Below are 21,444 nucleotides of genomic sequence, written 5' to 3' on the forward strand. Positions count from 1 at the left end.
GTTGCCAAGAAGCCTTTTTTGCTCTGCTGTGAACAATCTGAATAGTATGACTCAAGGTTACAGGCTGATAATAGTTTCCATAAAAACATGTATGTTTAGCTACAAATCAAGCATCAGTAAGTGTAGTTCCCAGCAATTTCAGCTAATTCAAGTTCAATCACTCAAGGATTTCACAAAATGAATGTTTCTTGGAGAATGAAAGGTTATTTGTTGGTAAAAGCTATGAGGTTATCTAATGTAACGTAATGACTAAGTTTTTTAAGAAGATTGCACTGGGGCAAATCACTGCTCATGTGTTTCAGAGAAAGGGAGATAAAATGGCAGAGTTGCTAATTTAGTGCTGCTTTGAAAACTTCAGATGAAATCTAAAGCTATGCAGAATCCGTGACTGGGGTCATGAACCAAGAGTTTATATCTAGTAATATGGTATGAGAAGGGCAGCAAGAAAACATGGAGCAACATTCATACTGATATCTGGCGTTGCCAGATGAACCCATTATTTGGAGATAAAATTTTATTTCCAATTTTCTATTAATAACATTAAATTCCAGCTGTGAGCTTAGCACCCTTCTGTTTCTCGCATGCGTAAGGGCTTATAGCAGAAGGGCCACTTCCTAAGTCACCCATCCTCAAATTTACCCTTCTGCAAACAGGTAGCACAGAACTGCAGACTAATTTCTTATTCAAACCCAATTTCCAGTTTTTAGCATTGTACAGGTTACTCTGGACCTAAACCTGCGTTGTCATTCCTATGGTTAAGGTCTCTGTAGGCACTATGGAGGTTTGACTTTCATTCTGTTTCAGCCTATTGAGGTGTTAAGTAGATGAACTTCAGTATTAAAGAATTATGGATGTAGAGGGGTTTGTGAGTGGCTCCTCAGGCAAGCACGGGGTGTGATGGAATTGCTGGCAGTTTTTTAGGACAGCACACTTCACCTTCCTTTGTCATAGTCTTAAATTTCTTTAACATGTCCCCTCCATAGAAGACAGTTTATGTGCCAGAACTCTCAGGTTTTTCCTTGGTTGTGTCTCTCAGTCTAATGAGATCAAACCTCTTCTCACAAACTTTCTGTGCTTATTTTTTCTGCTATTTAAAAGTAAAATTGGCATTTCTAAGAAGAATTCAAGTGCTGCCTGTTTCTTAAGACTTGTGTGTGCACAGACATCTTAAACTGAGGAATAGTACTATTTATTGAGTAGAAGGGTAATTCATTATCTGAAGTGTTCTAGAACAACACTAAAATGAAATTTTAAATGCTGAGCAAGGTCCGATGCAGACCTCTGCTTATGGTGAATTCATCCCCACTGTAATTTTTGTCAGATTCCTGTACAAAGGCATTACCCTGGAGTTTTGCTATCCAGTCATCCCCATCTTTACAATATCTGCACCAGTAATCTAGGTTTGATACTTAATTCCAGTGTCTTGTTCCGCAAGCTGCAGGTACTAGTGATGAGGCATACACATCATGGATGGGAGAGGCTAGTGTTTCTCACTAAAACTTTTGCTTTGGGTTGACATGGAGCCACAAAACTTGCTCAGAAAGGAACTTTCAATTTTTGCTGGCTGTCTCAGTGTAGGAGCTACGATCAAGGTCGTGAAGGGGAGGGAAAAATTGGGAAATTTAGGATAGTCTGAATATTGGTAAGTTAGAATTTCTTCTTTGTGCTAATTTTATTTTTGCTCTGTCTTCCAGCTCCAGTAAATCCGCATTTACGTAAGTATTTATCTTTTTAGTTTTTATGTGTATGAAGAACTGTCCTTGCATCCATTGTTCCTCACAGTTAAAAAATAAATTGGAAGTATTTTACTTTCAGTCACATCCCGTAGATTGCAAGGGCCACCTTAGTTTTTTGTGTGTGAGCTGGGCTGGTGGTTGAAGGTGTCTTTCATCTTGTTCCTCCAAGGTGCTAAAGAAGGAGTAAATGGAGGATGGAAAAATTATAGCTCCAGCTCATCATTCTTTCTCACTGCCCCAAACAGTTCATCTAAACAGTCCAGCCTAGAGAAGAGAAGGCTCAGGGGAGACCTTAGAGCAGCCTTCCAGTACCTACAGGTGCCAACAAGAAAGTTGGAGAGTGACTTTTGACAAGAACCTGTAGTGACAGGACAAGGGGGAATTATTTTAAGCTGAAAGAGGGGAGATTTAGATTAGATATTAGGAAAAAAGTCTTTACTATGAGGGTTCTGAGACATTGGAAGAGGTTGCCCAGAGAAGTTGTGGCTGCCCCATCCCTGGCAGTGTTCAAGGCCAGGTTGGATGGGGTTTTGAGCAACCTGATCTAGTGGAAGGTGTCCGTGCTCATGGCAGGGGGTTGGAACTAGATGAGCTTTTAAGGTCCCTTCCAACCCAAACCATTCTATAGTCCTGTGATTCTGATTCTATAAAGGAAAATACTAGCGTTCTAAAAGTAACCTCCATTTGTGGGCATTGCAGCTCAGAATGTACAGGTGATGCCACGGTTTAGTCACGGGTGTAGCTAAATACCTGAAAGACCTATTGTGTAGGAACTGTGTCTGCACCTCAACAGGTATGGTAGAAATCTTGAAGGAAATGTCAGTTTATGAAATTTTCCGACTTCATTTATCTTTGCGTAAGAATTACATTTGCAGTTCTTGAGTTATTATGCTGCATCAGAGAGTAGTCAGAAGCTCATCTGCAGCTTTAAAACAAAAAGAAGACTTTTTTCATGCACTGCATGTGGGAATCATGGACCCCATTTGCACAGTGAAATGTGGAGACCAAAAGTGCAACTTGGGTGTGAAAGTGTTCAGACAAATTCACAGGAGGCAGCTCCACGGGCATGATTGAAATTGCAAGCGGACTATGTTTTCGCTAATGTGCTGGTGCTCAGCCACAGGGATGTGGGTAGATGTAGGAGAGGGTAGATTCGGATTAGGTACTAGTAAGAAATTCTTCGACTATGAGGGTGGTGAGGCACTGGCATGGGTTGCCCAGAAAAGCTGTGGCTGCCCCATCCCTGGCAGTGTTCAAGGCCAGGTTGGATGGGGCTTTGAGCAACCTGGTCTAGTGGAAGGTGTCCCTGCTCATGGCAGGGGAGGGTTGGAACTGGATGGTCTTTAAAGTCCCTTTCAACCCAAACCATTCTATATTGTATGATTCTATGTTGCGGGGCAGAAAGGACTTCTTTAACAGTTTTGTTCTTACACTTTTCCATGGGCAAATTCCCACAAATGTCACAAACAGGAGGCTTGATCCTGTTTTTTGTCATGAGCTTTGTCATGAGTTTTGTCATGAGCTTTGTCATGTCCCAGTAAAACCACCCTATTCCTAACAGTCCCCACATCTATCTCCTTCATCTTTTTCTTCCACACCACAGCAAATGCTTGTTTTTCTGTTGCAACATATTCTGACATTCCTCTTACTTTTAATAACACATGCAAAAAATATTCCTGTGCAGGGAATGGGGTTCAGTCTGCCATTATTGTTGCTGTCATGCAGCCATAATCAGGCAGAAAAGCAGTGCTGGGCTGTACCAGCAGCCTCTTTCTCCAACTCTCACACATGATGGCTAAGCCTTTCTGTAAATTTTAAATTTATTTGCGGAAGATCTTGTGCAATGCATTAATAATTAATCAGGAGTTAGTTCAAAGCTCGCAGGAGCTGAAGGAACCACTCCCATTGACTTAAATGAGCAGTACATGAGACTCAAGCTAATTAATATATCAAATATATACTCTGTGATATTAAGAATAAAATGCATTGCAATCCCAACTGCTTCACAGTGTAGCCCTCTATGATTTTAAGATCTGAAACTGTCTCATTTTCAAAATGTCTCTATAGCTCTACTAGGCACGTGGTAGAGTGCAGGTGGCATCCAAATGTCCCTTGCAATAGGGAGTGTTAGGGATCAAGTGAGGAAGGGCATCTCCGCCCACCTGTCCACCGTTTCCTTCATGTGCTTTCTAGGTCTGCCTCTCTCCACACCAGAACTATAGGGTGCCCAGTATAACTTCTTTCAGATGGCCAGAGAGATGGTAAAATTTTGGTTTGCTTTTTTCCCCCCAGCAATTCTTTGAGTGAAATCCGTTGACAGGAAAGAAAGCTTGATCTGCAGATCTTCAAACCTGTAAGCTGGAGAAATTCTGTCTCCTGTAACAAATTCAATCTCATTATTGTCCGTGCTTTCTACAAAAGTTCTGGTGGTTTTTTTTAAAACCTGTTGGGTTCAGTTCTGATTTTATTTACACCTTTGTGAATGAAGAGCTGCTTTCAACTGGGCACAAGGTACCTGTTTGCAAACTGAAATCTCGTTCTTCCTACTTTAGTTCTGGAATAATCATATCACATAAATGCTTCCTTTTTATGAAATTTCTGCAATACTTAAGCAAGTAGCATCAAATGACTTAAACACTGAGATGTAGCCTCAGATCTACATTTTGTTTTGTAACATATAATATAAACATTTAATGTAAACCATAGGGATTTCATATGAGTTAGTGCAACTAGATGTTACACGTGAATAATGGAAGAGATTAGATGTTAGAGAGTTATATTCAGCTTGAACTTTATGGAAATAGATGACAAAAATTCATACTACAATGAAGAGCATTTCTCCTTGAGAATGGTTTCAGATTTTGCCCTAATTGGGGCAAAGAAATTATTAAAAACCTGAATCCACTTCCACAGCTGGCATCCGTTTTAACTAAAATTGACCACTATCTTTAATATTAATTAGCACCATTGTTAGTGCTTTCAACAAACCGTAGTGGTCTGAGCGATGTCACGAGCTGCAGCACCTGTGTGTGCTTGGGCAAGGGCTGGCTGTTCCTCCTGCACTCAGTGTGCCCCATTTATGAACAGGTCAAGGCCATCCAGATCTATTTAAATTCTCCTACTTCTTGCATAAGAAATGTACTGAGGTAATTTTGGGGAACTATTTCTGATTTTTATTCTTCTGTCATTTTTTAAGAAGTGTTCAGTGCCAAGAATATATAACACTAACCTTTTCCAATGTATAACAAATAGAGAAGTCCTATATGATACCAGTATTTTCCTATTAAATAAAGGACAAACTTTTACTTTGCTTTTTTCATCTGGCCTGAATTTTTTTTTTTTTTTTTTTTTTTTACTTGAAGAAAACTTTTGTTCTGCTGATATGGAATTCCTTAATGAAGCTCTGAAGGCGTGGTGTGACATGCAAATGCAGTGTTTAAGGTACAGGAGGGGCAGTGTTAGAAACTGCTGAATGGCTGAAAATGCTTTGTGTTAATTCACTTTGATGTAGGACTGGGTCTGGTAGTCAGAACTTTTCTTCTTAAGTTACTGCTTCGAACTTTAATTTGATCACACTGTGTAGAAGCAGCACCATTTTTGCTATAGGAAAGACTTGCATAAGTGGAGGTGGAAGCCAAATGCACAAAATACAGTGTAAACCAAGTGAATTTGGAGCTCGAGTCATGTAAAAGGTATTCTTGGAGATAAGAGGCACAGCTGGCATTTTGTTCAGAGTGCTTCATTCGAGTCCTTGTGTCTTTCAAGAGCTTTGTCAGGGTCTTTGCATTCTCTTCCTGGTCTTTGGGATAAAGACAGAGATGTCAGTCTGCATCTATTCACTTGCATCTCTCTTGAAGCATTTTGGATGTAATCTGCCCATGTGTATTCCTTATGGCCTTGTTCTTTGATTTGCTTGTATCTCAGGAAGAACCACAATCAGGCCTCTATTTGCATTTCTTCTCTGCAGTGCGGATGATGGTGCTTACACACTGAACAATTGTCTATATTGCCAATTCTTCATCATTCAAAATTCAGGATTCAGAAGACCTTGCTTCCAGAACCAAACCAGAGTGCAGGGTCCTGGAACTGGCATCCCATCATGCCAGTGGTCGTCAGTTATGTTTGCCAGTTAAGGAACTGTGCTTAAGGAAATTAATTCTCCTGGAGTATTTAATAAAGTTGATGGATTTACTGAGAAAACAGGTCAATTTGCCTGAGGTGCTAATAGCCAAGGAAGTTTCTGTGGACTGCAGTTTTGTGTTAAATGGGTTTTAGAGAACGGTGTTTTATGCTGATTGTTGTGGAGAGGGTACAGTTTATGTTGCTCTTCGGACAGGCAGAAGCAGAATGAGGAAGACTTGGAAATCACTCCTATTGTACCTTGTGGTTTAGAATGAATTTTTCAAGCCTGCTTTTTGAGTCTGCAGTATTACCTGATTTTAAATAAGCTTCAGACGAGCATTCTTGCTAAGCAGTACATATCCAAGCTAAGCTCCAGGTCCCTCTGTTTTCACTGATTTACAGTGAAGCTCCAGTGGCTTAAGTGGATTTATAGTTCACCAAAACCCCCAAACTGCAAACGTTTATATGCCTTCTCAATTTAGCCATGATGCCTGCTGTTCCTCATAACAATGAATATAAATTGCACCCCTATAAAGAAGGCTGTAGCTGACACACTGTGCAGAGAGCTTCATTTTCCCTAGAGAAGAGAGATTTGCTTGTTTTCTCAGATAAATCAATTGACTTTGCTGGAAGAGTAAACTCAGCAGGAACTGATGGTGTGCATAAAATTAAGCTTTTGCACACTTTACTACATGCGGCCTTATTCTGTTCTGATGAAAACTGAACCTTGAAGTTTTGATTTATTTTGGTTCCTAAATCTCTGGCAGTAGGATTTTCTCATCCCATTATAACCAGAAGGTAGGATCTCTGGACTGGTGTGCCTCATGGACCTCTGTTTCGCAAAGGAGAGGATCTCCGTAATTCTCTCTGGGGTTCTTGGCATTTTTGTTCTTTAGACCTAAGCTTTTACCACTTGACCTCAACTACATAACAGATATCTTGATGGAAGACTAGGAGATGTCTTCCAGACTTATACAGTTGCCTGTCCTGTCCTGCCCATATAGGTTCAGAGAGACCTAAACCTTCCTCCCAGTTACTTGGTTATTATAATCCAGTGATGGGGACTCAGTGCTCTTCCTGAGCAATCCATTCATATGCTTCACTGCCCTGATTTTTAGAGATTTTCCTCATGTCTACCCTAAAGTTCCTTTGCTCTCATTTTAGCCATGACTTGCTTTCCCCTGTCTGTTGAAAACCAAGAATAGTTTAGGACATGTCATTTGGAGATAATGTTTCCATTTTGAAGAGTTGCTGTCCTCTTTTCCCTAATGTTCTTATCCCTAAACCAAAATAACCCACTTCTCACTTTTATTTCCCCCAGTTCATGTTTTAAGGAGATGCTGCCTTTTCTTCTCAGCTTTTTAGAAATGCTAGCTGGGTAAGAAGAGACAGAGTCTCTAAGGGCAATTGTATACATCTGAATATGTGAGGAAGAGTTATACGATAGATTTGAATATAATTTTAAGTAACACCAACACAGATTAATGACCATGATTTCTTTTTCATCGAGGTTACTGCAAAAGAAAACATAACACTAAACACTAGAAACTGATGTAAAATAAATGTATGTCTATTTTCCAGTGCTGTTAATAAGCATCATTGTACAATTTGTTTATTATAATTGGCAAGTACTTTGACAAACAAGCATAGGAAGAATAACGTCAGCCACTAACTTTCTGCTTATTTGCTACATTGGCAGGAGAGTTCCACTGTGGGTTTGAGGATGGTAACATTTGCCTTTTCACTCAAGATGACACAGACAATTTCGACTGGACAAAACAAAGCACTGCCACTAGAGACACAAAATACACTCCAAACACTGGGCCAAATGCAGATCGGACTGGCTCCAAGGAAGGTAAGCTCCAGCCATGTGCTGGGTCCCCTGGCACTGGTGTCTGCTCCGCCAGGGTGAGGGACCTGTCCAGGACAGCCCATTCAGCCAGCTACATTGACTTTCCCGATCATACCAAGAATAAGCATACTTCAAGGACTTCTAAAAGAAATTACCGTGTGGCTTGTCCCAGAGCACAACCCACTAACGGTGCAATTAACCATCTTGTATGGTTTCTATTGTGCCATTTTCAAAGCGATTGCTTTCACATTATAGTCTAGTGGGGAAATATTCTGGCACATCTTGAAATATTCTTCTGGTTTATGTCATTTAAATTCTAACTTGGACTCTCTCAGACTGTCACAATGAGATTTTTTTTTTTTTTTGCCCCGTTTTTACTTTGGGTGTTGCCAAAATGTGTAATTTTCAATCTGCTACCCCAGTTAACAGAAGCGTGCAGTCTTGACTGCATTGTATATTTGCATTTGAAAAGTCAGACATATTGTACTGAATTTATCAAGTACTGCAGTAACTCATGCTATTTTATTGTATGCCTCCTGCTTGCACTACCAAAGGGGAAAAAAAAATCGTACTGCATTGTATTTGCTTGGTTGAATTTAGTAAATCCTCTCTGTTGTTGGCACAGTCTAGGATCAGAATAAATGAAATGTCTTCTTTTGTGAAAATGAGCTTTTGATCATCTGATTGACATGGACAGTTGAAAATGTTCCATGAAAGGCTTCCATCAAGATATTTTCCCTTTATTTTACAAGTCATCCCTGCTCAGTGTTTATAGGAACAAATTGAAACCTTGAGACTGAAGTCTGAACCCCATCATAAAGATTTTCTTCTTTTCTTGTGTATATACAATATTACATCCATTTTAAGTTGTTTACAAGTATTGACCTGCTAGCGCTGATTATGCTCTTGGTATAAAACATGTCTTTGAAGTAGTTGTGGAAAGCACATGGACTTAATGCAGAAAAAATACGTCCCAGAAACCATGGTGATGTCAAACGCGTGTGAAAAATGAATCAAGATTCTTGGTAGTCGTGATGTCTTCCTGCGTGAGTGTGTGTTGGGTTTTGAAGACTGCAACCTAATGATTTCCATTTGGACTTCCCCTAGGTTTCTACATGTACATTGAGACATCACGCCCCAGGCTGGAAGGAGAAAAAGCCAGACTTGTTAGTCCTGTTTTCAGTGTCGCTCCAAAAAATCCTTACGGAGCTACGAACACAGCCTATTGTTTTAGCTTCTACTATCACATGTATGGACAGCACATAGGTGAGAGAAAGCCAATGACCTTGTCTTTTCACTTTGGGAGAAATAGCAAGAGAAAAGTCCACTTGTGTGAAAGAAAAGCACAGGAGGACTGCCAACACCTGCAAGGGCCAGTTGCAACCAAAGCTAGTAAGATGAGTGCTTGACAGCATCCAAATTGCTGTAAAACTCTGTTTTCCACTAATCAGCACACTGGCAGGAGCCTTTCTTACACCTAGGAGGTGTTTCATGCATGCGCGAGGTTTTGAACAGGTGTTGCAGGTGGAGTGACGCACTTTGCTCATGAGAGAGAAGTAGAGATATGTTTATTGATATAAAATATCAATGTGATTTGTGATTTAACAAAATTTCTTAGTAAATGCATCAGTGGTTTAACAAGATTTGATGGCGAGGTGCACTTATTTACTGCTTAGAGGACAGGTTCAGAAAAAACTGTTGGGGAGACCCTCCTGTTGGGTCATGAGGTTAAGAAAGGACGCCCTTGTGTTCTAAACTCCTTCTCAGAGAGGAGCTGAGGTGTGGCTGGATCCAGACTTAGTCCCAGATGTCGTCAGCAGCTTATATCTAAAGGATTATAGGTGCACAATCAATCCTTTATATAACTTAGCTGAGATCAAAGTTCAGCATGCTGCCAATCACTTACCAAAGATCTGTTGTGGCCAAGAATCTCTCAGTCTCGAGAGTAACCTTGAGAGGTGGCCCTGTGCTGGGGTGATCCTGGCGTGCAGCCACTGCCATGCAGGAGAGCACCATGAGCTCTGGGGTGCCCATGGGTTATGGAGCGAGATCAGTGACCCACAGTCATATTTGCATACCAATTAGAGATGTTAGTTTATTCCAAACTTGGCTTGAGTTGGACCTTGACCAGCATTATGTTTAGGAGGGTGCATGTTGCTCACATTAGCCCTTGGCTATTGTGTTGCTCTCTGTCTTCTCTGAATCCACTTTGTTTGGGTCAGGTGCAACCATCATGACCAGACACATCCATTATCACTGCCACTGGTAGTTATCACTTTACAGGAAATAAAGGTCAGATAGTGGGAGAGCACACTGCCACGCCAGGGAGCTTTATAGTGTGAAAATGGAAAAGGTGATATTTGCAAGGACTTTGCCTGATACTAACACAGTGTTTTGAATCACTAGATTCAGGATCGAGCAATTAGCAGCAGCACTACTCATGTGCTGGCAGCTGGGGCAGCAGAGCCTGTGTGCGATGCAGCAGCACACAGTTCTTTTGTAAAAGTCATGAACAATTTGCTCATAAGCTGTGGGAGTATATACTTGCAGGGTGTATCTGTAAGTTTATTTTTAGTCATGGCTCTTTCAACACAAATGTTTAATTTCTTTGTGTTGTATGAAAAAAATGTGTGGGGAAATATGAAAGTATAAACAATAGCCAATTTTTATAAATCCTGTAAATCCTCATAGGGTGCTCAGTTCTTACCAGTGTGTCAGGAGGTTTTCCAGTGCCAAGCTGACCTGACTTGATGTATTTTTATATATATTTCAAGGGCAAGCACATCCTCAGAGTGCATCCTGGTGGTTTTTTCAGAAAACCTTTGCCTGCCCCCAGGCAGAGTTCAGATTTTAAAGAGAACAGACAAGTTCACTTAGGTTTTTGTTAGTTGTCTCTGCACTGTGTGCACATGAATTCAGCCCCAGGTCTAAATTCTCCTGGCTCTCTGTTCCAGAGGGAGCTTGGCTGTTTAGTGGAAGGAAGTGATTCAGCCATGCCATGCTTAGTGCAAAAAAATATAAACTGCCCGATAAGGTCATATACCACGCTATTTCTGGTATAGGACAGTGAAGAGTAAAGTTGCAAATATAATGGGTCAAACAGATTTTTCTGGACTACCTTAGGATTGGGATAAATACAGGAAAAACAGCCACCGAGGCTGACATCTGTCCACAAAACAGTGACCTCTCATTGTGGAATTCTGTTGTTTTCTTCCTGGGCTACCTTTTCAGCAAGGATCTGTATCCTTCGCTTTTTTGCTGAGACCACTCTTTCCTGTTTATGTGTAATTTCTTGAATTGACATACAGTGTGCTGGCTGACGAAGGAGTTGACACACAGGTGAAGATGGTGACGATGATTAGTGAGCATAGGTTACATGGGGTTTGTTCATGGCAATGTGGACACCTAGTTGTCAAAAACCAAAATTGCTCAGTATCACTTTTGTTCCTTAATGTTAAAAAATATAGTTACCATCATTTTAGCTAATGTTCAAAATGGTCTACTTTTGAATAGCTTTATACAAAATTACATATTATTCTGTCTTTGAAGAGCAAATTGGCAGAAAAATAGTAAATTAATAGCATCAGCCATGTGTTTGAATGGACACTTATACATGTCTACTAAATTCAAAATTATAATTCCTCAGAGTAACAAAATGTTATGAAACACATGAGAATGTAACATGCATACAAGAAATAAATTATGAAATCAGCAAATATATGCCATTTGATTTCCCAGGTGTGAACTCTGTCAATGAAATTGTTCACATGAGGATAATGAAGAAAAAAGAAAAACCTAATGAGTGATGAAATTCTAAGACTTCAATGATTTAAACACATGATTATTGTATGAATAGTCGTTTCAATGAGGTAACTGCTTGAATGAGCTTTTAAAGGTCTGTGGTCTTAGAAATTACTTTGGGTTAGTAAAGGGGTTATTATAACACAATGATTTGCCCAGGCAAATGAAACCTTACCATGTGTTTCAGGTCATGTGTCATTCTGGTAAGGATGGCCACCAGCCTGCTGGGCTGCATCGGGCAGAGTGTGGCCGGCAGGTCAAGGGAGATGATCCTGCTCCTCTGCTCAGCACCAGAGAGACACAGCTGAGTGCTGGGCCAGTACTTGGCCCCCTAGTACAGAAGAAACATGGGATTACTGGAGAGAGTCAGGGGGATCTCATCAATGTTAATGAATACCTGAAGGGAGAATGTAAAGAAGATCAGAGGTGCTCAGGGACAGGACAAGAGGCAAAGGGGCACAAATTGAAATAGAGGCAAATCTATTAAACATAAGAATTTTTTATTTTCTTTTTTTTTTTTTTTTTAACTGTAAAGGCAGTCAGACACTGGCACAGGTTACCCAGAGAGGTTGTGGAGTCTCTGTCCTTGGAGATGGCCAAAATCTGACTGGATATGATCCTGGGCAACCTGGTTTAACCTGCTGTGCTTTGAGCAGGGGTTTGGGTGGAATGATGTCTACATGTACCTCCAACCTCAACAATTCTGTGGGTAATAGTAAATTTAGATTAGGTATCAGGAAGAAGTTCTTCACTGTGAGCGTGGTGAGGCCCTAGCACAGGTTGCCCTATCCCTGGCAGTGTTCAAGGCCAGGTTGGACAGGGCTTTGAGCAACCTGGTCTGGTGGAAGGTGTCCCTGCCTATGGCAGTGGGGTTGGAACGAGATGATCTTTAAGGTCCCTTCCAACACAAACCATTCTGTGATTCTCGCGCCCCCCCCCCCCCCCCCCAAAACATTTTGGTTTGTTACATTTTGTTTAATTACATTAATCCCTCATGGATAATTCCAAATCTTATTACTAAAACTGACTGACTATTCACAAGCTGTTAAAAGCCTCAACCCTTCACAGCTGTTCTGGAATTTGCAGCCAACATATAGAAGGTGCTTCTTATACCCATTTGGGAACAAGCACTGCTGGTCAGGGCAGCTATTGGCTGTAATTTGTACTGCCAGCTCATTGGCTTCTTCCCAAGAGCAGGATAGGAGCTGCTAACTGAGACTTCATCTGTGATCTCTGTGTTGTGGGATCTCTCTTTTGAACAATGGTGAACTGCTGATTCTTGACCTGACTTCATTGCAAACTGGAAGTGTCTTTCAGGGCAATTTGGCTTTAATAAATTTCAGCCTTTTCCTTCCGTGGACCTGGTGATAGCATGTTCAGAGAAGATGAATGGCCATCAACCTTTGATTTTTCATCCAAAGTGCTGTAGCATTGTGCAGCAGACTTCGGTGCATTTCCACTGGATTGCTTCATTCTCCCTAGTTATCCGTATCCATAAAATTTCCAAGTACTATTAGAGTTATTATTCGCACATCTTAGGGCAAAGTACTTTGTTTCCAGAACAGTTCTGATGCTCATCAAAATGTTTCTGCATTTCTGACCTGGTTTTGAAGGATCCTTAATGAAATGAAATATCATCCTGGAATGGTGCTCTGTTGCTGGTGTGGACTGGTCTTGGAGGCTTAGGGGAAAAGATACTTCATCCTTCATTCTTAAAAATTAGTTACCCCAGTGACATCAATCCAGGAATATGCCTGTTGCAATATATATTAAAAAAAAAACCAGCTTGCTTACCAGTTTAGCCAGCTCAGCTTCTGTGCCTGCTGTTCAGGTCTTCACTGTCTCTGGAGAAGAGGCTGAAAATTTCTGTAGTGATAAGGAGAGGTACTTGGAAGTCGATGCAGAGAGCAGAGCACAGATCTGAGATGAGCACTTACACCTCAGCACAGGTCTGATGAGATAAACAAGGACCTATATCCCGTGCCCTGGCAATTAGATTCAGGAAGATAAAGCATTTCTTTACCTGAAATAGATGTCTCTGACTTACAAGTCAGATTGTAATTCTTGACAGATCACACAGAGCTAACTCTGAGAGTGCTGGCTGCCACAGAAACTGTATGTGCTTCGTTCCATACCCTTCAAAAGGAGAAGGTAGATTATCCCTGAAGCATAAGAGAAATAGAAGTTCCCATTACTTGATTTGCAGAAAACAATAAGCCATTGTTGGAGAAGAAGAAAATGAAGAGTCACTGCCCTTATTGTGTCTCTACATTGAGACAGAAAGAGGTTGTAGCTCCATTATAGCTGTCACCATCTTTTAAAGCAGTCTATAATTCTGATTTTTCCATCTACACCCCCAATGGGGTGTTTCTAATTGATGCTCCAAGAGCAATACCTTTTCTTGTCATTAGAGAGCCATCAAAAAGGGGAAGCAGAACATACTGTCAGCACATTCTGAAAGCTGTTTGTGCACACACAGTGATGAGCTTCGAAATACCACCCTAGTGTTGCAGCCAGTGACATCTTTGGAGCACTCGGCACCCTCTTGGCAGGATGCTGACAGAAAGTAAACTTTATTCCTTATTTCACAGTTGTTCCTCCTGCCTACTGTTTTTTCTCCTACTCAAGAGGCAATTCATTACCCATTTGTGTGAAGTTTGGAATAGTTTGAAACCTTTAGATGAATTTTTGCTGGACACGCCTCAGTGTGAACCCTATAGCCAACCTGTCCTCGCACACAGCATCAGCTTTGCAAAGGCCTTGTAACTCTTCCAGAATGGTACTGGCAGAATTTCAAGGGTAAGCATGGGTTGCAGGTGCCATTAGTTAAATTTTCAGTGACGTTTCAGGCTGGTATGTGTGCATATCTAGCAATGAGGGTCAGGCAGTTAGATCCGTACTAACTAATGTGGTAGGCAATGACTGACCATAGCTAGTATAGTGATGGCTATTCTGTATTTTAAATAAGACAGCTATCATTCTGCTATTAATTTGAAGAAATTATGTGACACAGAGGGGCTGAGTATGCTGTGAATAGTCTTAAATCTCTGTAACTTCACCGGTGATGGAATTGCATGCTTTTCATACCTGAATTATTCAGTTATTCCAAACAGCCCTGCAGCATGGGCTATATCAGCCTGCACAAACAGGTGGAACAATTAGCCAGGAATTCATCTCTTGCTTGATATGGGCATTGGTTTTTGTCTTTTAGAAAAATAACATTATATATAACTCTATTTTATAATTTTTGGCAGCCTTATCTAATAGCCTGCCTTTTTTTCAAACTACAGACCCAATAGAAAAAAGTCTTGGAGAGCAGCAGATGGGAAGGAAAGGAGAACTGTTGTAGCTGACTAATACAAACCTTGCCCAAGAGCTGTTGCTGCTGTTTGGAAGACAGCTGAGGCTGAGCAGCCACTTGGCGTGAGCAGCCCTGCGCAGCCCAGCGACATATTACTGGGCTGGGCTGCAGGGCTGCTGCCGGAAACCCTCCCAAGCATTTCCCTGCTTGCAAACCTTGTTTCAGGTCTCTTTGTTTTACCCAGTAGCATGCATGTAGGCAGAGACGCAATGTCCCTGTTAGAAGCCAGGTTTCCTTTGTGCTCTTTCTGTACCCTCCCTTGCGTTTTAGAAACTAAAATGTTGCAGCAGGAGGCAGGTGGGAGACATGGTGCTGCCCAGTCGCTCCTGCGAGCATCGCTCCCCCCACCTCCTTCAACGAAGATGTATGGACTCATTCTGGGCACCCTGGTGAAATAGCCATGATGAGAATATTTGCTGCTCCATTACATGGTTAGCCTTATGTTTTTCAAGGCACTGAGTTTTGCTACTGCTAGAAATAAGAACTTTTTATTAGCAGGAGCTGAGTCACTGTGCAGCTGTCTCAGATCTGAGAGGTTTCATTGCAGATATAATTTGTATGAGCTTCTCAGCTGCCATGCCTAACACCCTAAAAAAACAGTAGTCTTGTGTGAACTTGACTCTCTGAACTTTTCTCGAATGAAGGCAAATGCAGTAGTTTACATAGTACAAAGAGACACCACTGCCCCACACATCTGCAGGTAACAATGGTGGGCAAAAAAGAGCAAAATCGCCAAACTATGTGAATTACTGAACTCTGATAAATGAAGTCAATGCATTTGCTGTCTCCTGGTGCACCTAGACAGTCTGGTTCATGGTCTGAGACAGTGAGGTTAACCAGAAAGAAGGGCTGCTGAATGTGGATGATCTATTACCTGTTGCAAATAGTGTCTGTGCTTAAACCAGTAACATAATGCTCAGCAGTGGGGAAAGACCCAGACTTGGGGCAGAGAGGTTTCTGCACAGTGAGGGACTTTACCAAGGTTATTTTAACTCAGAGAATTATGTTTGCCCTTCAAAAATACTCCTTAGCAAGAGTAAGAGCATCACATCTATCTCTGAGACAGATTTACCAGGCTCTATGGCACTCTATTAGTTAAATGATGTACAGAATAAATAAGAAGTTAGACAGTCTTCATAAACCAGAGCTAAGCATGAAGCAACCAAGTCGCTTATTTAGCCTTGGGTAAAGAGGTTATAAATGCTTTGTGTGTATTAAAGCACAGCAAACTGCTTTTTGCCCTTCTCACCCTGGTGCAACTGCCCAGCCCACCCCAGGGGAGTGCACTTCAGTTTCCTTCCACTATGGATTCACATCACCAGTTCACAGTGTTTCCAAATTTAAAAGTTTCTGAATTTACAAAACTCCTCACATGCACTCACACCTAGCAGAGGCCCAGGCGAAATGGGAAGGGGGGTGAGCAGGGTACTCACTGCTGTAGCCAGCCCATCATCTCTGCTCCATCAGAGATCCTAACCAATTCCAGTTCTCCACCTCTCTTGTAGGAAGCTTGAATGTTTACCTGAGGTTGAAAGGCCAGACCGCGATAGAGAACCCCTTGTGGTCTTCAAGTGGAAATAAGGGACAGCACTGGAACCAAGCCCGTGTTAATATAAATCCCCCAACTTCATTTCAGGTAATGGCTTGTGCATTGCACACCGGGAATGGGAGTATTTGGTTTTCGGAGGGGGAGCCTGTGTATGCTGACCCTTTCCTTCCGACATAAAATTTCACAGCTTCATTTCAGCTCCAAAAGCTGCTTTATGGACAGATAATTGCTTTCCTTGCTTTAAATAGGTGAGCACCATAGTGCTTAATAATGCACACTTTTAATAGCAGAACAGCAGCTGTTTGCTTGAAGACAAAATTTCTTTCAGTTTTCAGAAGGTGCTGGTAGCCAATATAAAACTTCTTTTGTTTCAGATTAGCAACTGCAATACAGAATTATTTCTTGTGAAAAAAATATTTAGGGTCCATGGTATAGTGTGTTAGAGATCTCTTGAAATACATACATTTTCTGCAGAAAAAGGAATGATCTCGGAGTCTTTGCTGAAAGGTCCCAAAGCAGCAGCGCTGCCTGCACAGAGCTACTGCTGTGGCAGAGCTGCGCACCTCATTCACTAGGCGAGTGGAAATTACAACAGGCTTTCACACATTCCAGTTTCAGTTTGGCAGTGGAAGGCTGATAGACTATTAGAGGCAGTTCACATTCACGCGGTGAGCTGTTTGGAACTGGAACAGATCCAGAAAGGCAGCTGCCATAAGCAAGCTCTCATGTGTTTGAGTCTGGGAATGTCATCATGGAAGATGGGAGCCATGGGCTGGGCCCTGCAGTGCAGTGTTCTCCAGGATCCTTTGTCCCTTCTCTGTAACCTCCAGGTCTCCCAGGGAGATACCAGCTTTTGGGAAAAAGAGTCATTCAGTGCAAGTCAAAACTGCTATCTTAAACATGCAGATTGGGATTCACTTTATGGGTAATTACTGATCCTAACCCTTCTTTTTGATTTCCATGCATGAGAGGCAATGACAAGAGAAACAATTGGGCATATATGATCACAGAAGCATTGCACAGGGGGAAATAAGAGGAAAATTGAAGGAGAGGGATATGCAAAGTATAGCATTACGTGATGTTTGAGTGGAACAAAGTGGCAGAACTGGGGAGGAAGAGTGCACAGAAAATGAATAAGAGTGTTCAAGTACACAGAGAGCATGGGGCCAAGTACTAAGGAGGTGATGAGAGTGCGTGAATGAAGTCAGAATAAATCCAAAAAGTCTGGACAGTGAAGGAGAGAATAATGATTTAGTATGTGAACATAAAAATTGTTCTGGTAAAGGAAGAGAAGAGATGCCTGGGGAAGCTGAAACCAATGTGATCGCAGCTGTGTCTGAGAGGGATTCCTGAGACCTGGGACAGGCTTAAGCAGAAGGGAAGGACAAGGACATCAGCTCCGGGCAGAGAGATGCAAAGGATTTGGTACCAGCAATGCAGAGTAGCAGAGGAAGGTGATGGGGTACAAATGTGGGGTCACCTCTCCAGCACAGAGAGGAGGAAGTCATAGGTTTGGGTCGAAGAGCAAGCTGGGATGCCTGCTTTACCCAGCCATCGGGGTGAGGCAATAGCAGAGCAGCCAGAGGCCACAGCTCACAACTTCTGGTACCCAGGCTGCTGCTTCCACCATAGAGTCTGAGCTTGCACAGGGCCCTGTTGCTTTCAGAAGAGTTACAGGGGTCACTTCTGCTCCTGGTGCCCCTTGCTCATACTGTTCTAAAACCATATTCACTGGTGCCACTAGCTGGTACACAAAATGGGAGCTTCTCTATGTGGCTATTTTTCACCTTTTACGTTGTGTTTAAACGTAAAAATGTGCTTAAGCATAAAATGAGTGTAAAGCCATGAAGCTCTGCACAAATATGACAAATAAATGTCAGAGTGGCTGGAACCTTAAATTACTTTTTTAAGAGCTCTTGCATCAAGCAAACTATTTTCTATTTAGGAGTCTTAAGTAGGAAAGAATATAAACCTCCCAGTTAAATTTAAGGAGAGTGAACTGAAGTGAATCTTTGCAGTAAAACAGTACACTGACACCGAAATTAAAACTTTTTATAGGTTAATTTATATGGGTAAATTGCAGCCTAAATTTTATACCTTCCCAGTCCCTGTGATATATAACAAAGCTTCTGTCATGAACTGAGAGGACTACAGTGCTGCGAATCAGAAAAAGTATTGCGTACAAGTTATCTCAGTAAGATATTCACTTAATAAGTATTTTTAAAGAATAGACACACAAAAAAAGAGAATATGTGGAAGTGATACATTGCATGCTGGCATCTAGAAGGGGTCAATTTTAGTTCAGATTTGAGCAGGAGCACTGCCACTGCCTTTAGCTATATTCTCCTTGACACCTTCTTGTGTCAAAGATGTTTTTGGCAAAAGAGGGACTAGTCTGTCCTTAAGTAAATGAGCCTGCTGGACCACTGAAATTTTCATCCCCCAATAGTGAGCCTAAGGGGCTTATACCCTTGTCATCATGCTGTCCAGAAGGGGACATTTGTGGAGGCTCCTCTCTACTTCAGCCTGAGAAGAGGAGGCTCTGGGGAGACCTTATAAACAGTCTTCCAGTGCCTGAAGGGGCTGACAAGAAAGCTGGACAGGAACTTTTGAGAAAGGTGTGTAGTGATAGGACAAGGGGGAATGGCTTTAAACTGACAGAGGGGAGATTTAGATTAGGTACTAAGAATAAATTCTTCCTAGTGAGGGTAGTGAGGCACTGGCATAGTTTGCCCAGAGAAGCTGTGGCTGCCCCATCCCTGGCAGTGTTCAAGGCCAGGTTGGATGGGGCTTTGAGCAACCTGGTCTAGTGGAAGGTGTTCCTGCCTGTGGCAGGGGGTTGGAACTAGATGAGCTTTAAGGTCCTTTCCAACACAAACCATTCTATGAGTCTGTGATTCTGTGATCATTAGGAGACTAGTTAAGAAGGTAAAATCTGTCTGAAATCCTGCTGAAGAAGCACAAGCTAAATCCCCCGGAGACACTTGCGGTAACTCTGGAGACACTATAGGGGTTTATTTCCATTTCCCCTGTTAAGAGAAGAAAGTGGCCTTTGCTATACTGTTCTTCAACTAAATGCAGTATTTTTAACAACAGCTTTGTAAAGTCATGACATGCAGATAATAGGTTTTGCAGGATACTGGTAGGGGATTCTGATTATCTGGCACCTCCTGCAAATAGCTGTGAGCTGCAGGCTGGGTTGTGCTCCATGCCTTGCCAACTCTCTTCTGCAGTGATTTGTTCTGAGCATGTAGCCAAGCTGGCTAATAGCAACCCGTCTTTGAAGCCCATAAAACACACTGCCAAATGCAAATTTTAATTAAATGATGGCTGTTGTATTTGTATAGAGTCCTTTTGTCTAGAAACAGTGTTTTTCAGTATCAGGAAAGATTTGACTTTAAACTCTGTTGACTGGTTACATGCCTGCTGCCAAGGAGCAGGAGGGCAACTTGTACTTTGTGGGAGAAGACACTTTCCTCTCAAGCTAAATACTGAGCATCATCAGAGGTGGAGTTGAAAAATTGTCAGAGGAATAACTACTTGAGATGCTGTTTTCAGACATGGTAAATCATGCAAAAACTTACTGTTTTCCCAACCACAGTTCCCTGTTACGTTAATATCCACCTTGTTACAGTAATTAACCTACAGTGTCACACTTCAGTGAAATGCCAGTGGAGTCTCCTCCTCCAAATGCACAGCTTTCATGTTATTAAGTGCTCCCAGCACAGACCTTGCCACCTGGCTTACAACACAAAAGGCAGGCTGTAAATACATGTTTTACATTACTGCAGGGTCAGGCATCTACTAGGGATGCTCAGCTTAGCAAAAGGATGGCAGGATGTTGGAACTGATGATCTTTAAGGTCCCTTCCAACCCAAACCATTCTATGATTCTATGATTCCATGTATCTCGCCAAGATTGAGGGACATGCCCTCTGCGGAAAGGCACAGTGGACAATTTTGTGTGCAATGTAATGTCTGGTGGCATCGTGCATCGTTGTGATACAGTCCTTGTGTGGTACTCATTCAGCTGGACTCACTGCTGGACCCCTGTGATTTACAGGGTCATCTTCCACTGCCTTGAGTGTTTACTCATCATTTATAATGAAAGTTATTCATTTCAATTGAGTAGCTCTGGTCAAACTGTAATAATGAGCAAAGAAATGTTGGAAGCTGCCAAAAGAAGCAGCTCGGATCTGTGTCCTGCTGATATCAATGACAACAGAGAGAGCCAAACCGAGTCCCCCAGACAGCTCTCTGATGCAGTTGGATCATTATGAAGTATAATTTAAGAAGTATTTTGCTCCAGATGAAATTAGAGGTTTTTTTCAAATTGCCTCTACCCCCAAGAGTTAATGTCTCCATTAGTGCCACAGCACACCCTTATAAAATTCATTGAATTTCATGCATATATTGTTGCAGATTAAAGTTAAAAAACTTGTCATCTAAGTTAACCAAAAATATTTCAAAGGACTGAAGAGGAGGGAAAAGGGAAAGCAGAGATAACTGTGCAAATGGTGCTGCTTGGGAAATTTATTCCTTACATAATTCCTCCATCTCTTTAGAAAGGCTTTGAAGTTTTCTACTGAATAAATTTCTTGCAACACAGAATGAGTCCACTTTTCTGCAAAGCTAATTAAACAGCTGTATGGCAAAACAGCATCATGTTTGGTTTGGGGAAGGAGAGCGGATAACTTTGTTTCTTTAGTACAATAGTAATCCATAGCTAATAACAAACATTACAGCAAATATTACTGACCTTGCATCAAGCCACCATGTCCATACAGGCACCATTTCCTCTCCCAGCTGTAGCAGTAGGGGTTTTAGACTAGGAATATTTGAAAGAAAATGATTAATAGGACCTTGAAATCACTGGCATCTGTTTAGCAGAGGTTAAAGCCTTAAAGAGGAATAAATATCTACCCTGACCCTCTCTGTGATTAAAACACATCATAATGTCCTCTCATAAATATGAAACCATTCTTAGAAGGGATTAAAGCCTCTAGGCATGCTGATGAGCCACT

The 21,444-nt window shown here is 41.6% G+C and overlaps 1 protein-coding gene across 3 annotated transcripts in view; it reads left to right on the plus strand.

Annotated features, from left to right (window-relative positions):
* The window catches only part of MDGA2 (MAM domain containing glycosylphosphatidylinositol anchor 2), a 371,741-nt gene that overhangs the window by 346,716 nt on the left and 3,581 nt on the right, over positions 1 to 21,444 (plus strand). For 2 of the 3 annotated variants that reach the window (XM_030483781.1, XM_032919889.1), the window contains 4 exons: positions 1,695 to 1,715; positions 7,558 to 7,713; positions 8,818 to 8,976; positions 16,378 to 16,508. In XM_030483781.1, coding sequence (XP_030339641.1) covers positions 1,695 to 1,715; positions 7,558 to 7,713; positions 8,818 to 8,976; positions 16,378 to 16,508 — 467 coding nt within the window. The remainder of the gene's footprint in view (positions 1 to 1,694; positions 1,716 to 7,557; positions 7,714 to 8,817; positions 8,977 to 16,377; positions 16,509 to 21,444) is intronic. The other variant, XR_003991066.1, reaches the window with a different exon arrangement.

This window comes from Strigops habroptila, chromosome 4 (genome assembly GCF_004027225.2).
Source record: "Strigops habroptila isolate Jane chromosome 4, bStrHab1.2.pri, whole genome shotgun sequence".
NCBI classification, from domain to species: domain Eukaryota; kingdom Metazoa; phylum Chordata; class Aves; order Psittaciformes; family Psittacidae; genus Strigops; species Strigops habroptila.